The sequence below is a fragment of the Lolium perenne genome, chromosome 4, assembly GCF_019359855.2.
Source record: "Lolium perenne isolate Kyuss_39 chromosome 4, Kyuss_2.0, whole genome shotgun sequence".
In the NCBI taxonomy this organism is placed as follows: domain Eukaryota; kingdom Viridiplantae; phylum Streptophyta; class Magnoliopsida; order Poales; family Poaceae; genus Lolium; species Lolium perenne.
In genome coordinates this window covers 176,133,577-176,147,583 of record NC_067247.2, presented here as the reverse complement: position 1 = coordinate 176,147,583, position 14,007 = coordinate 176,133,577, and the positions used below count along the sequence as shown (strand labels likewise).

Here is a 14,007-nt window from a genome sequence, read left to right as displayed (position 1 = left end):
TCTAAAACATTATTTTCTATTTTGTTTTCCATTTTACAAAAGGCTTGTTTATGGTACCTATACCATTTCTTGTCTTCCTCTTGCTTATTTTACATTTGAGAAAAACTCTACTTCACTTGAGAAAGTAAGTAGAACATTTTGACCTCCTATGTTCCAACTAGTTTCTCTCAACATTTTCAAATTCCATTCCACTTGAGTTCATTCCCAATTGAGGTGTTTCAAATCCCTTTCAAATAAATTTTTTTTTTTTTTTTCAAATGACAATCCTTGCACATCTTATGCACATCACTGATTTACCACATTGTATCCCCTCATCCTCCAATTCTTGATCAAATGGATGATCATTTGATACTTTCAAATGGACTCCCTTCAACTGAACCCTAGACTCAGGGAGTATTTCAAACCACTCCCAATTGACCTCTTTTTTTAGAACAACTTATTTTTCCTCATACCTATCTCACTCCCCCATTCTTTTCCATCAACACCTTGACCTCTTGAATTGATTTTATGCCACCATATTCACCATTGGTATTGTATCTGTACTTCCATCACTACCCCTCTAAACCTTGGATCTATCTCTTTCCATCATTTGTTTGCCACAAACAAAGTGATAACAAATTTTCCTTTTAATGCATATCACTCTCACTCTCCATTTCTATCTCTATGTCTCAACCTCCATCAACATTACCTCCTCAACATCATGCACATGGATGATGTGCATCTCTCTCTCATTGTTCATTTTTGTTTGGCAAGAATGGAGCCGGCCAATTTGTGTTTGCATTCAAAATTCGGCCAGCACTATCTCCCCTTTTCCTTCTTATACAAGCCATGCCTCCCACCTACCCCAATCCATAAATGGGCAGCCTCCCAACCAACTGAATCAATGAGGAGGCTATCTCCCAACCAACTCAATCAATGAGGAGGCAGCCAACCCACCCCCTCTCCCTCTATATAAAGGGGCTTGGCAGCCCACTCCCTCCTCACTTGCTCTCATTTCCCACTCTCCACTCCTCTCCACTCCTCTCCTTTGCCTCATTTCTTTTCACTCCCTACTATTTCCTCCACTCCCTCACACTCTCCTCCTCCACTTCCCCACGAAAATGGTGCTCCCCTTGCTCCCATGGCCGGCCATGGCCATGGAAAGCCACCAAGATGAAGCTCCCTTCCTCCCTCAAGCTCATCCTCACCATGAGAGCCTCCCCCTCCATCTTCTCCCCAACCTTAGATGGTTTAATCTCCTCTTCTTCTCCCTCCATTGCTAAGATTGGATCTTGATGCAGGTGCATGTTGGTCCAAGCATGGAGAAGGTTGAGCTATCCTCAGATCTGAAGTTCTTGAGCAAAGTTCGTCCAAAACCTTGCAGTAATTTCTGTTTCTTGCTGTTTCAGATTCTGGTACGATCTTGTAAAATCCTCCAAATCTCGTGTGCAGATCCAAATCGAGTGGTTCAAAGTTCTACAGATAGGTATTGAAAATATCTACAACTTGGCGTTGGTCTCATCCTCAAATTCGTTACGGATTTTGCATGATAAATAAAGTTCTGCAAACATGCAGAATCATTGTTTGTTAGATTTCTTCCATTTTACAAAACCTTTTTGAGCAAACTCAGTTTTGGGTGAAAGCCCCCTCCCGTACCTTCATTTTGGCGTTGGGTTCACTTCAAATGACCTAATGGAATTGAAATGGTTCACAGATCAAAATCTGGTCAGATCTGACTTTGTCGAATTAAACCAGGAGCTTGGAGACGAATTTTTGAATGAAACCAACTGGGTAAGAACCACCTATTCAATACCTTTCAGATGCAGCAGACCTCATATTTTTATGATTTGTGTATGATTTTTGACGAATTAAACTTGTTCTGTATGTTCTGCAGACATGGCTGTTAGCTTTTAATTCATCAAAAATCCATTTTTGAACCTAATTGAGTGATTCCAATTCTGTAGGATTACTGAATGTTTTCTTAATCATCTCCAACAAGTTTCAAACCTTTATCTGTTCTGCAACTCCATAGTTAAAGCAAATGGTGAAAACATGCAGTAAACTTGTCAATCCATTTGTGAGAGTTTCAGAAATAATTTGAACCCAAATCCAATTGTGTTTGCATCTCTGTTTAATTACCTTTCAAATGCAAGTAGCCCCATATTTTTAGGATTTTTCTACGATTTATGGCTTACAGATCTTGTTTTCTGTACAGTCAGATTCAAGGAAATTCCTAAAATTGTAGGTTTAATATTTTTAGGTGATTCCAATTGGGTTAGTCTTGTATTAGTACTAGCTATCTAGGAAAAATATTATTAGTTCATACATATTTGTTGCTATTAGTAATGTTTATGTGTGACATGCATTGTTGAAGCAAAACTTTTCGGTTTATTTAAAACCCTTGACCAACTCTTTTAGTAGAGATGGGCAACCTTTGTTTTATGCTTGCAAAACAAAACCTCTGCAACCTAACCTTATCTCTTTTGTTTTGTTTAAATTTTCAAATGATGTGGTATATGGTTTGCTTCCTATTTTTGTATAGTGATTAAGTGAGCAAATTAAATTAGGAAAACTGTTTTCTACTTTTCCAAAAGTGTTTGAAAATGTTTTGTGAAAGTATTTGATGTCAAACTAATGCTCTTGTCCTCTTTATGATGTTATCTACCAGGGGTACTTAGCTTGTGCCATGGTGATACCGAGAGAGGCAATTGCTAAGTTGTGATACTCTCATACCTTTACTAGGTAAATAAAATGGTTTCTCTTTAAGTTGTTTGTGGTATCTATAAGTCCTTTGTATGTTATACCTTGGCTGCATGGTTAGTTGTTGATTGTTGTATGTTTGTTTGTTGGTGCAATGTGATTGATTGTGTTCTTTTATATTTTCCGGCGATAGATGCGAACAATTCCGGAGAAGAAGAACAAGTGGAATCGGATGAGAAGATTTTATTTATATTGTTGGGATTGTTATATTGATGGAGTTGAAGAAGTACAGGGACAAATAAGCCAAGGCAAGCCATCTTTTGATCTCTGATCCGGTGTCTAGTTGGATGTCATTTGTTGATGTTCAAAGCACCTTCATTCTATGTGTGTTATTATCTCCATTTATGTCATCTATGTGTGATTGCAAGTGGGGTACTCCCTAGTGGTGATGCTCCACTATTGTCCTTGTGTTATGGGATGGATGGTAACATGGCCGTGCTATTCCACTTGGTGATCTTGTATGCTCAACTTGAGCATGTTCCATCTCAAGATATTAACTTACACCACACCCACCCCCTTTGTAGTATAGAGGTATCAATGTCATGATCTTGGTGTATTCTCAACTTGAGGGGAGTATGCCGTGTACCATCTTGGAGAATATGTTGGATAGTGACACTCCACTATCTAAGTTGTGTAGTTAGCACCACAAATCTGAGAGTATATTCCTCCTTGTGTTGTCATAATACATGCTTACCTTAAGCAAGTATGATCCACTCCACTACCCCTTTATACCTCATCTATGGCGGGATGACTCTCATCTCGGCCATAGTGCAATACTAGTTCAACTCATGAAACTATAGGTTGGGAACCCCTCAAGGTTTACCTTGTTGTAAATGTTTATGAAAACCTTGGGTGAGGCAATCTAACCCAAGCGTATGGTTTATGAAAGGAAAGGATCTTGACAAAGATGGTTGGAAAGAGGAAATGTGTGTGTGACTTGGGTTTTTGAGAAAAACGACACATGGTTCTCTGTATTCGCCCGGAACAATTAACCCGCGCAACCACACTACTCCAACGTGGGCACGGGGCTTAGCTTGACGTTTGTTCTTCTTAGCATGAGGCACCGCACAACTATACAAGGGTACGGTTACCCCCGAGTCCGGGTTGTCGTAGTTGGAGACAATCGTATAACAGGAGGCCTTCGGGGCTGACCCGTCCGGAAGACACTATGGGTCTCCTGGCTTGGCGGTGGAGCCACGCTCAAAGGGAGGTGAGCTGCCACGGTGCCGGGGAGGTACATACTCCATAGGGTAGGACCTCTTGCTAAGTTGAATAGGCGAAAGGCTTCGACTGATTATCCGAGACTCGCATACTTTCGTATGACGAACCGGGGATGATCCCGGCGGATTTATCAGATCTTGTGGGGAAAGTGCGCACACTCTGCAGAGTTAAAACTATTCGAATAGCCGCGTCCGCGGTCATGGACGGTTGGGATGGCCGTTACCAAGCTGTGTCGAGTTTTGGTTTTGAAAAAATGATTTCCAAAGGAAATGTGTGTGTTGGATGTACCGGAAGGTACGGAAAGGCTGGTGCCGACCATATGGAGATGGTCGAGGAAAATGAAACAAAATTGGGTGACCCTTCCTAGTGTTTCATGTAGAGGGACTCTTCTTCAATAGAGAAATAGAGATGTCTTAGATAAATTCTTGGAGTGTCCCCTTCGATTGAGAAGTTGGGATGCTATCTCCACCAAAAACATCTCTTCTCTTCCACATGCTATATCCACAAGAGAAACTACTCTTCCTCTCTTGTCTTCTTTAGTTAGAATTGTTATCACCTTCTTGATGGTTTGCGAGTACAATTCAAATGTACTCACGGCTTTGTCCCTGGCTATTTACTTGGCCAGACTTGAAGGAGTTCGACAGATGAAGAAGGAGTTGGCGACGTCTATGCGAGCTAGGAACGTCTTCCCGATCCGCTGTTCGTAGGGTTATGGCAGATGACTTGGGTACTGCGCTGCTGAAGTGATGATGCTACTCTGATGTTTAGTTAGGCCCTTCGAGGCTATTATGTAAGTATTGGTCATGTGACCATGTTGTAATTTTCTTATTCCGCTTTGTAATGGATGGTGTAATTTGATATCAGTTCGGTTATGTGTTCACGGCGCACTGATCATGGGATCGTGAACTGTATACATAACAGGGAATTTCGGACAGCTAGTCCGGGGTCCCCACAGAGCTGGTATCAGAGCCATCCTGACTGTAGGAGACTTTAGTTAGCATGGACGTTAGTTAGGAAACAAGTACTTGGACAAAACTATTTACAAAACAAATTGTTTCTTTAGTCGGAAGTATAGCTTCTACTCCTCTTATTTATTCAAAGCTTCTAAAATTCTTACCTCTCCGCTTTATAAAAAGGTTTGAAAATTCTTACTCTATTGTCTCAGCCAATTCAAACCTACATATTGGACGATGTCCCCAACTCAGACTGGTGACTCGAACTCGAAGATGGCTCAATCCCTCAGAAGACTCATATATCTCCAACTGCAGCTATTGAAGATTGGATGCCGACGTAGCCGTGTGCTTGTTGGGATGATAACATCATGTCTTTGGTTGTCACCAAAGTCTGTCAAGGAGCTGACCTTCTTCCTCCGTGGACTTGCACTTTTTGCAGTCATCTGGGATCAAGTCCTCAGTTCTTGACTAGTAATTTTTAGGCCAGCTACAAGAAGTTGACGATTTCGGGAGTACCTCAACAACTACCTCTTCGAAGACCTCACGTCCCCGGGATGTTGAGCAAGAAGACTACGCAGTTTTCTCCTCCGCCTCAACATAGAAGACCGAACACCAGGCCTGCTTCGCAACCAACTGCCCCGAAAATCCATGTTGGAGTCCATAAGAGCAAAATGAAGACGGCAACATATGTGACCAGCCCCCAAGCGAATAGGATGGATAGGACAAACTCAATCGCTTTGATTGAGCTACCCCCACATTAGGCATTCCATGGGTACTTAGGTTACCATGCCTGGTTTGATGATTGCTTGTAGTTCCCTTGTGTGCTGCCTTGAGTGTCTTTTGTTTGTTTGTTGTGTGTATAATTGTCTTGGCTTTTCGGTCTGAAAAACACCCTTAGTGTGATAAACTAGCTTAGAAAGCCTCCCAAAGATGTTTTCACCCTCACCTACCTCGCCGATGTTTTGCTAACTGCTAGTTAGTTGGATAAGTTAACGAAAAGCTCTAACTCTACCCCCCGTTAGCAGTTGTTTTTCAAACATCAGGAAAACTAACCCAAACCCCCATCTACGCTAACTTCCTTCAATATCAGCTGGAGCATCTCGACTACGCCAAGAAAGAAGAAGCCCTACCTTCAAGAATGACTGCACCTCTGCGAGGAGACATACTAATTTGGACTAACCTTGGAGCATAATCGCGCTAACCTCGAGGATATCTTCTTAAAACTATCCTCTGACACACCGTCTAACAAGCTTAGAGAACAATAGCGTCAAAGCCAAGCTACATCACATGGTTCGTCTGGTCCTCATCAAGTGAAGGCTCCTGAAGATACCTCAAGACTCAAGACTTTAGGCGTAGTTTACCCGCTAACTTCTTAGTTGCTACTGAAGTCAGCACCGACCCTCAAGCTGAAGATTGTCTTCGACGACCCCTGTTGCTGCTTCATATGGGTACCAACCAGGCGTTTCATCAACTTATTAACTCACGGCGCGTCCCCTATGGTTTAGTTAACACCGTGAGTGCCTCTTGAAGTTGCGGTCTGCACGTCGCCCCTGAAGATTCTTCAACTGAGTACGGAAGATCGATGACTCCTTCAGAAGCCCCCGACAGGACCGCAAGGCAGAAGCTCTAAGATTTTCCGAAAGCCCGATGAAAAATCTTACGGGTGGAAGTCTTCCACTAAAAGTTGGAGCTAACCCTAACATTTTAAACCTTTCTAACACACCGTTGGAAATGTGGGATGCACTAACCCCTTTTGAAGCCGTGGACTACTCAACGCCCGCTGAAGATGTTCAACTCCAAAGATCAATGGCTTCTCCAAAAAGCGCCCGACAAGACTCGTGGCCGAAGCTTACAGTTTTTAACGCCCCCTCCCCGATGAACAATTTTAAGGGTGGAAGACTTCGTCTTCCACTAAATTTAAGCTAACTCTAAAAAGTTTTCAACCCTGCTCAAGCACCATTGGGTGCACTAACTCTCCCACAATCATGAACCCCGCTAGGATCATTAAGAAGGTATAGATCCAACATCTGCACGGAGTCATCAGCCTCTTCATGAAGCTCGCCATCGTCAGAAATCCATCATGTCTCTCACAAGCTGAAGTTGCGACCCTCTCCACACAAAGGCATGTCTACATAAAAATGGAGTCTAATTTTCGTTAAACTTTACAACCCCTCCAGTTCTACGCTCAGTAATCTCGGGACGAGATTATTTTAAGGGTGGAAGATCTGTAACACCCCAACTTTTGCAACCATGATTAATTGTCCATATTTCAAAAATTAGGGGGAACAAAAACTTTTTCTATAGACTAATTTAGATGAGTTGCCTTGATTTGTTTGTTGTGATGAATTGCTTTGATCTGCCGCTAGATATATTGTCTTGATTTCTTGTTGAGTTCTGTGTTGAGTACCTCAAAGAACAACACCTCTAGTGGTCAGACATACAACTCACCTAATAAAACACATGTGTGACTTAGGTAAAATTGTTTTCCTTTTTACTACATCAAACTCTTCTCCTGATGGCAACATGAGTGTGCCATCTTGATATTCCTATTTGTGTTAGTCCAGCTCAAACCATCCTTGAATCCAAAATTTGGGATCATCTACCCTCATCACATCCTTCTCTTATACCCACTCACCATAGGTTGATTCTGAAGCCAAGTCAACAATCTGTTTTGGCAAGCTTATAAGTTCCAGACTTTGGCAGTTGATATCTAAGCAACCACCACTGTTATTGTTGACCTCAATGCATGGATCTCATCTATGCAACATCCTCTTCAACCTCCACGTCTTGCATGTCTCAGTCAATCCTTGCAGCTCATATATTCAACTTGATCTTGTACCCTATCCAATGTTTTACCTCAAGATCACTTCCTTCACTTTTACCTCTTGTTTTTATTCAAGTTTAATCTTCACAAAACCAAGATTGGGAATGATGGGTACATTTTGAGGCCACCATCTACCCTTGAGAACACTCCTCCCTAAATTAGTTTTCTTTCTCAAAAACCCTATTGTTTTTCCTTCTCTAGTTTTGATCACAAAACTACTTCTAGTTTTATAAAATCTTTTCAGGATATTTCTTCAAAGAAAACAAAGAACTGAAACGGGTTTTGTTTTTCATCCCATTTCTACCAAGTACTGATTTCTAAAACATTATTTTCTATTTTGTTTTCCATTTTACAAAAGGCTTGTTTATGGTACCTATACCATTTCTTGTCTTCCTCTTGCTTATTTTACATTTGAGAAAAACTCTACTTCACTTGAGAAAGTAAGTAGAACATTTTGACCTCCTATGTTCCAACTAGTTTCTCTCAACATTTTCAAATTCCATTCCACTTGAGTTCATTCCCAATTGAGGTGTTTCAAATCCCTTTCAAATAAATTCTTTTTTTTTTCAAATGACAATCCTTGCACATCTTATGCACATCACTGATTTACCACATTGTATCCCCTCATCCTCCAATTCTTGATCAAATGGATGATCATTTGATACTTTCAAATGGACTCCCTTCAACTGAACCCTAGACTCAGGGAGTATTTCAAACCACTCCCAATTGACCTCTTTTTTTTTAGAACAACTTATTTTTCCTCATACCTATCTCACTCCCCCATTCTTTTCCATCAACACCTTGACCTCTTGAATTGATTTCATGCCACCATATTCACCATTGGTATTGTATCTGTACTTCCATCACTACCCCTCTAAACCTTGGATCTATCTCTTTCCATCATTTGTTTGCCACAAACAAAGTGATAACAAATTTTCCTTTTAATGCATATCACTCTCACTCTCCATTTCTATCTCTATGTCTCAACCTCCATCAACATTACCTCCTCAACATCATGCACATGGATGATGTGCATCTCTCTCTCATTGTTCATTTTTGTTTGGCAAGAATGGAGCCGGCCAATTTGTGTTTGCATTCAAAATTCGGCCAGCACTATCTCCCCTTTTCCTTCTTATACAAGCCATGCCTCCCACCTACCCCAATCCATAAATGGGCAGCCTCCCAACCAACTGAATCAATGAGGAGGCTATCTCCCAACCAACTCAATCAATGAGGAGGCAGCCAACCCACCCCCTCTCCCTCTATATAAAGGGGCTTGGCAGCCCACTCCCTCCTCACTTGCTCTCATTTCCCACTCTCCACTCCTCTCCACTCCTCTCCTTTGCCTCATTTCTTTTCACTCCCTACTATTTCCTCCACTCCCTCACACTCTCCTCCTCCACTTCCCCACGAAAATGGTGCTCCCCTTGCTCCCATGGCCGGCCATGGCCATGGAAAGCCACCAAGATGAAGCTCCCTTCCTCCCTCAAGCTCATCCTCACCATGAGAGCCTCCCCCTCCATCTTCTCCCCAACCTTAGATGGTTTAATCTCCTCTTCTTCTCCCTCCATTGCTAAGATTGGATCTTGATGCAGGTGCATGTTGGTCCAAGCATGGAGAAGGTTGAGCTATCCTCAGATCTGAAGTTCTTGAGCAAAGTTCGTCCAAAACCTTGCAGTAATTTCTGTTTCTTGCTGTTTCTGATTCTGGTACGATCTTGTAAAATCCGCCAAATCTCGTGTGCAGATCCAAATCGAGTGGTTCAAAGTTCTGCAGATAGGTATTGAAAATATCTACAACTTGGCGTTGGTCTCATCCTCAAATTCGTTACGGATTTTGCATGATAAATAAAGTTCTGCAAACATGCAGAATCATTGTTTGTTAGATTTCTTCCATTTTACAAAACCTTTTTGAGCAAACTCAATTTTGGGTGAAATCCCTCTCCCGTACCTTCATTTTGGCGTTGGGTTCACTTCAAATGACCTAATGGAATTGAAATGGTTCACAGATCAAAATCTGGTCAGATCTGACTTTGTCGAATTAAACCAGGAGCTTGGAGACGAATTTTTGAATGAAACCAACTGGGTAAGAACCACCTATTCAATACCTTTCAGATGCAGCAGACCTCATATTTTTATGATTTGTGTATGATTTTTGACGAATTAAACTTGTTCTGTATGTTCTGCAGACATGGCTGTTAGCTTTTAATTCATCAAAAATCCATTTTTGAACCTAATTGAGTGATTCCAATTCTGTAGGATTACTGAATGTTTTCTTAATCATCTCCAACAAGTTTCAAACCTTTATCTGTTCTGCAACTCCATAGTTAAAGCAAATGGTGAAAACATGCAGTAAACTTGTCAATCCATTTGTGAGAGTTTCAGAAATAATTTGAACCCAAATCCAATTGTGTTTGCATCTCTGTTTAATTACCTTTCAAATGCAAGTAGCCCCATATTTTTAGGATTTTTCTAAAATTTATGGCTTACAGATCTTGTTTTCTGTACAGTCAGATTCAAGGAAATTCCTAAAATTGTAGGTTTAATATTTTTAGGTGATTCCAATTGGGTTAGTCTTGTATTAGTACTAGCTATCTAGGAAAAATATTATTAGTCTCTGTTCATACATATTTGTTGCTGTTAGTAATGTTTATGTGTGACATGCATTGTTGAAGCAAAACTTTTCGGTTTATTTAAAACCCTTGACCAACTCTTTTAGTAGAGATGGGCAACCTTTGTTTTATGCTTGCAAAACAAAACCTCTGCAACCTAACATTATCTCTTTTGTTTTGTTTAAATTTTCAAATGATGTGGTATATGGTTTGCTTCCTATTTTTGTATAGTGATTAAGTGAGCAAATTAAATTAGGAAAACTGTTTTCTACTTTTCCAAAAGTGTTTGAAAATGTTTTGTGAAAGTATTTGATGTCAAACTAATGCTCTTGTCCTCTTTATGATGTTATCTACCAGGGGTACTTAGCTTGTGCCATGGTGATACCGAGAGAGGCAATTGCTAAGTTGTGATACTCTCATACCTTTACTAGGTAAATAAAATGGTTTCTCTTTAAGTTGTTTGTGGTATCTATAAGTCCTTTGTATGTTATACCTTGGCTGCATGGTTAGTTGTTGATTGTTGTATGTTTGTTTGTTGGTGCAATGTGATTGATTGTGTTCTTTTATATTTTCCGGCGATAGATGCGAACAATTCCGGAGAAGAAGAACAAGTGGAATCGGATGAGAAGATTTTATTTATATTGTTGGGATTGTTATATTGATGGAGTTGAAGAAGTACAGGGACAAATAAGCCAAGGCAAGCCATCTTTTGATCTCTGATCCGGTGTCTAGTTGGATGTCATTTGTTGATGTTCAAAGCACCTTCATTCTATGTGTGTTATTATCTCCATTTATGTCATCTATGTGTGATTGCAAGTGGGGTACTCCCTAGTGGTGATGCTCCACTATTGTCCTTGTGTTATGGGATGGATGGTAACATGGCCGTGCTATTCCACTTGGCGATCTTGTATGCTCAACTTGAGCATGTTCCATCTCAAGATATTAACTTACACCACACCCACCCCCTTTGTAGTATAGAGGTATCAATGTCATGATCTTGGTGTATTCTCAACTTGAGGGGAGTATGCCGTGTACCATCTTGGAGAATATGTTGGATAGTGACACTCCACTATCTAAGTTGTGTAGTTAGCACCACAAATCTGAGAGTATATTCCTCCTTGTGTTGTCATAATACATGCTTACCTTAAGCAAGTATGATCCACTCCACTACCCCTTTATACCTCATCTATGGCGGGATGACTCTCATCTCGGCCGTAGTGCAATACTAGTTCAACTCATGAAACTATAGGTTGGGAACCCCTCAAGGTTTACCTTGTTGTAAATGTTTATGAAAACCTTGGGTGAGGCAATCTAACCCAAGCGTATGGTTTATGAAAGGAAAGGATCTTGACAAAGATGGTTGGAAAGAGGAAATGTGTGTGTGACTTGGGTTTTTGAGAAAAACGACACATGGTTCTCTGTATTCGCCCGGAACAATTAACCCGCGCAACCACACTACTCCAACGTGGGCACGGGGCTTAGCTTGACGTTTGTTCTTCTTAGCATGAGGCACCGCACAACTATACAAGGGTACGGTTACCCCCGAATCCGGGTTGTCGTAGTTGGAGACAATCGTATAACGGGAGGCCTTCGGGGCTGACCCGTCCGGAAGACACTATGGGTCTCCTGGCTTGGCGGTGGAGCCACGCTCAAAGGGAGGTGAGCTGCCACGGTGCCGGGGAGGTACATACTCCATAGGGTAGGACCTCTTGCTAAGTTGAATAGGCGAAAGGCTTCGACTGATTATCCGAGACTCGCATACTTTCGTATGACGAACCGGGATGATCCCGGCGGATTTATCAGATCTTGTGGGGAAAGTGCGCACACTCTGCAGAGTTAAAACTATTCGAATAGCCGCGTCCGCGGTCATGGACGGTTGGGATGGCCGTTACCGAGCTGTGTCGAGTTTTGGTTTTGAAAAAATGATTTCCAAAGGAAATGTGTGTGTTGGATGTACCGGAAGGTACGGAAAGGCTGGTGCCGACCATATGGAGATGGTCGAGGAAAATGAAACAAAATTGGGTGACCCTTCCTAGTGTTTCATGTAGAGGGACTCTTCTTCAATAGAGAATTAGAGATGTCTTAGATAAATTCTTGGAGTGTCCCCTTCGATTGAGAAGTTGGGATGCTATCTCCACCAAAAACATCTCTTCTCTTCCACATGCTATATCCACAAGAGAAACTACTCTTCCTCTCTTGTCTTCTTTAGTTAGAATTGTTATCACCTTCTTGATGGTTTGCGAGTACAATTCAAATGTACTCACGGCTTTGTCCCTGGCTATTTACTTGGCCAGACTTGAAGGAGTTCGACAGATGAAGAAGGAGTTGGCGACGTCTATGCGAGCTAGGAACGTCTTCCCAGTCAGTTGCCTGTAGGGTTATGGCAGATGACTTGGGTACTGCGCTGCTGAAGTGATGATGCTACTCTGATGTTTAGTTAGGCCCTTCGAGGCTATTATGTAAGTATTGGTCATGTGACCATGTTGTAATTTTCTTATTCCGCTTTGTAATGGATGGTGTAATTTGATATCAGTTCGGTTATGTGTTCACGGCGCACTGATCATGGGATCGTGAACTGTATACATAACAGGGAATTTCGGACAGCTAGTCCGGGGTCCCCACACTATTTCCTTTAGATCCTGCAATTGCAACTTTTTGTTTCTTGTTTACACTAGTTAGGCATAATGGAATACAACTATGAGCTTTTTGATTTATTTCCTAAGCTAGGACATGAATTTTGTGATGCGAAAATTAAAGAACCTATGGAACCTCATTTGCATGCTAGTAGCAATATTATTGGTATGAACGCAATCACTGCTAATACTATGAATAAGTCTAAGCTTGGGGAAGCTAGTTTCTGTGATCTTTTTGGCTTCCCATCTTTAGGGGAGAAAATTTGTTCTGATAATGCTTTATCTCCCATATGCGATAACTCTAATAATGCTTGTGATACTTTAAATCCACCAACTGCAAGTACTTCTTTCAAGATACCCATGAAAATTATTGAACGTGTTATTGATAACCGCTATAAAGGGGATGGAACTGTCCATCCTGGAGATCATTTACAGTTTTTGCATGAATTATGCGGGTTATTCAAGTGTGCAGGTATCTCTATGGAAGAAGTGAAGAAGAAGCTATTCTCTTTTTATTTGTACGGTAAGCGGCGCATTGGTATAAATTGTTGGAGAATAATCATTCTCTTGGTTGGGAGGAAATTGCATCTCTCTTTTATTCTAAATTTTATCCTCCTCATGAAGTGCATATTGATAGGAATTATATTTATAACTTTTATCCTCGTGATGGAGAGAGTATTTCTCAAGCGTGGGGGAGATTGAAATCACTAATGCTCAAATGTCCCATTCATGAGCTCCCCCGTAATGTTATTGTTAATAATTTTTATGCGAGGCTTTCAGGACAACACAAGGACTATCTGGATGCCTGTTCGGAGGGATCTTTCACAAGCAAGGAGGTTGAAGCTAGGTGGGATCTTCTTGATCGGATTGAGGAGAACGCTGAAGGATGGGAGAACGACAAAGGTAAAGAGTCAGGTATAAATTATGATTATGAATGCATTGAAGCTTTTATGGATACCGATAAATTTCGAAATATGAGTGCTACTTATGGTCTTGACTCTCAAGTTGCTGCAAATCTTTATAAAG

General features: G+C 41.2%; 1 protein-coding gene across 14 annotated transcripts; it reads left to right on the top strand.

Annotated features, from left to right (window-relative positions):
* Positions 1-937: 937 nt before the first annotated feature.
* On the top strand, positions 938-12,889 carry LOC127294603 (uncharacterized). Of its 14 annotated transcripts, XR_011743085.1 has the most exons (9): positions 948-1,343; positions 1,432-1,465; positions 1,694-1,770; positions 2,648-2,721; positions 2,873-2,987; positions 9,746-9,822; positions 10,706-10,779; positions 10,931-11,045; positions 12,643-12,889. XR_011743085.1 is itself a non-coding variant. In XM_051324454.2 (7 exons), the coding sequence occupies exons 1-7, from the start codon at positions 1,285-1,287 to the stop codon at positions 12,663-12,665; spliced, it is 507 nt and encodes a 168-aa protein (XP_051180414.1). In that variant the 5' UTR covers positions 939-1,284; the 3' UTR covers positions 12,666-12,889. The 14 variants fall into 14 exon arrangements, 2 of the variants coding, with proteins under 2 accessions (XP_051180414.1, XP_051180412.1); XR_007846800.2 differs by lacking the exon at positions 2,648-2,721 and having other exon boundaries at positions 938-1,343; XR_011743086.1 differs by lacking the exon at positions 1,432-1,465 and having other exon boundaries at positions 950-1,343.
* The last annotated feature ends 1,118 nt before the right edge of the window (positions 12,890-14,007 follow it).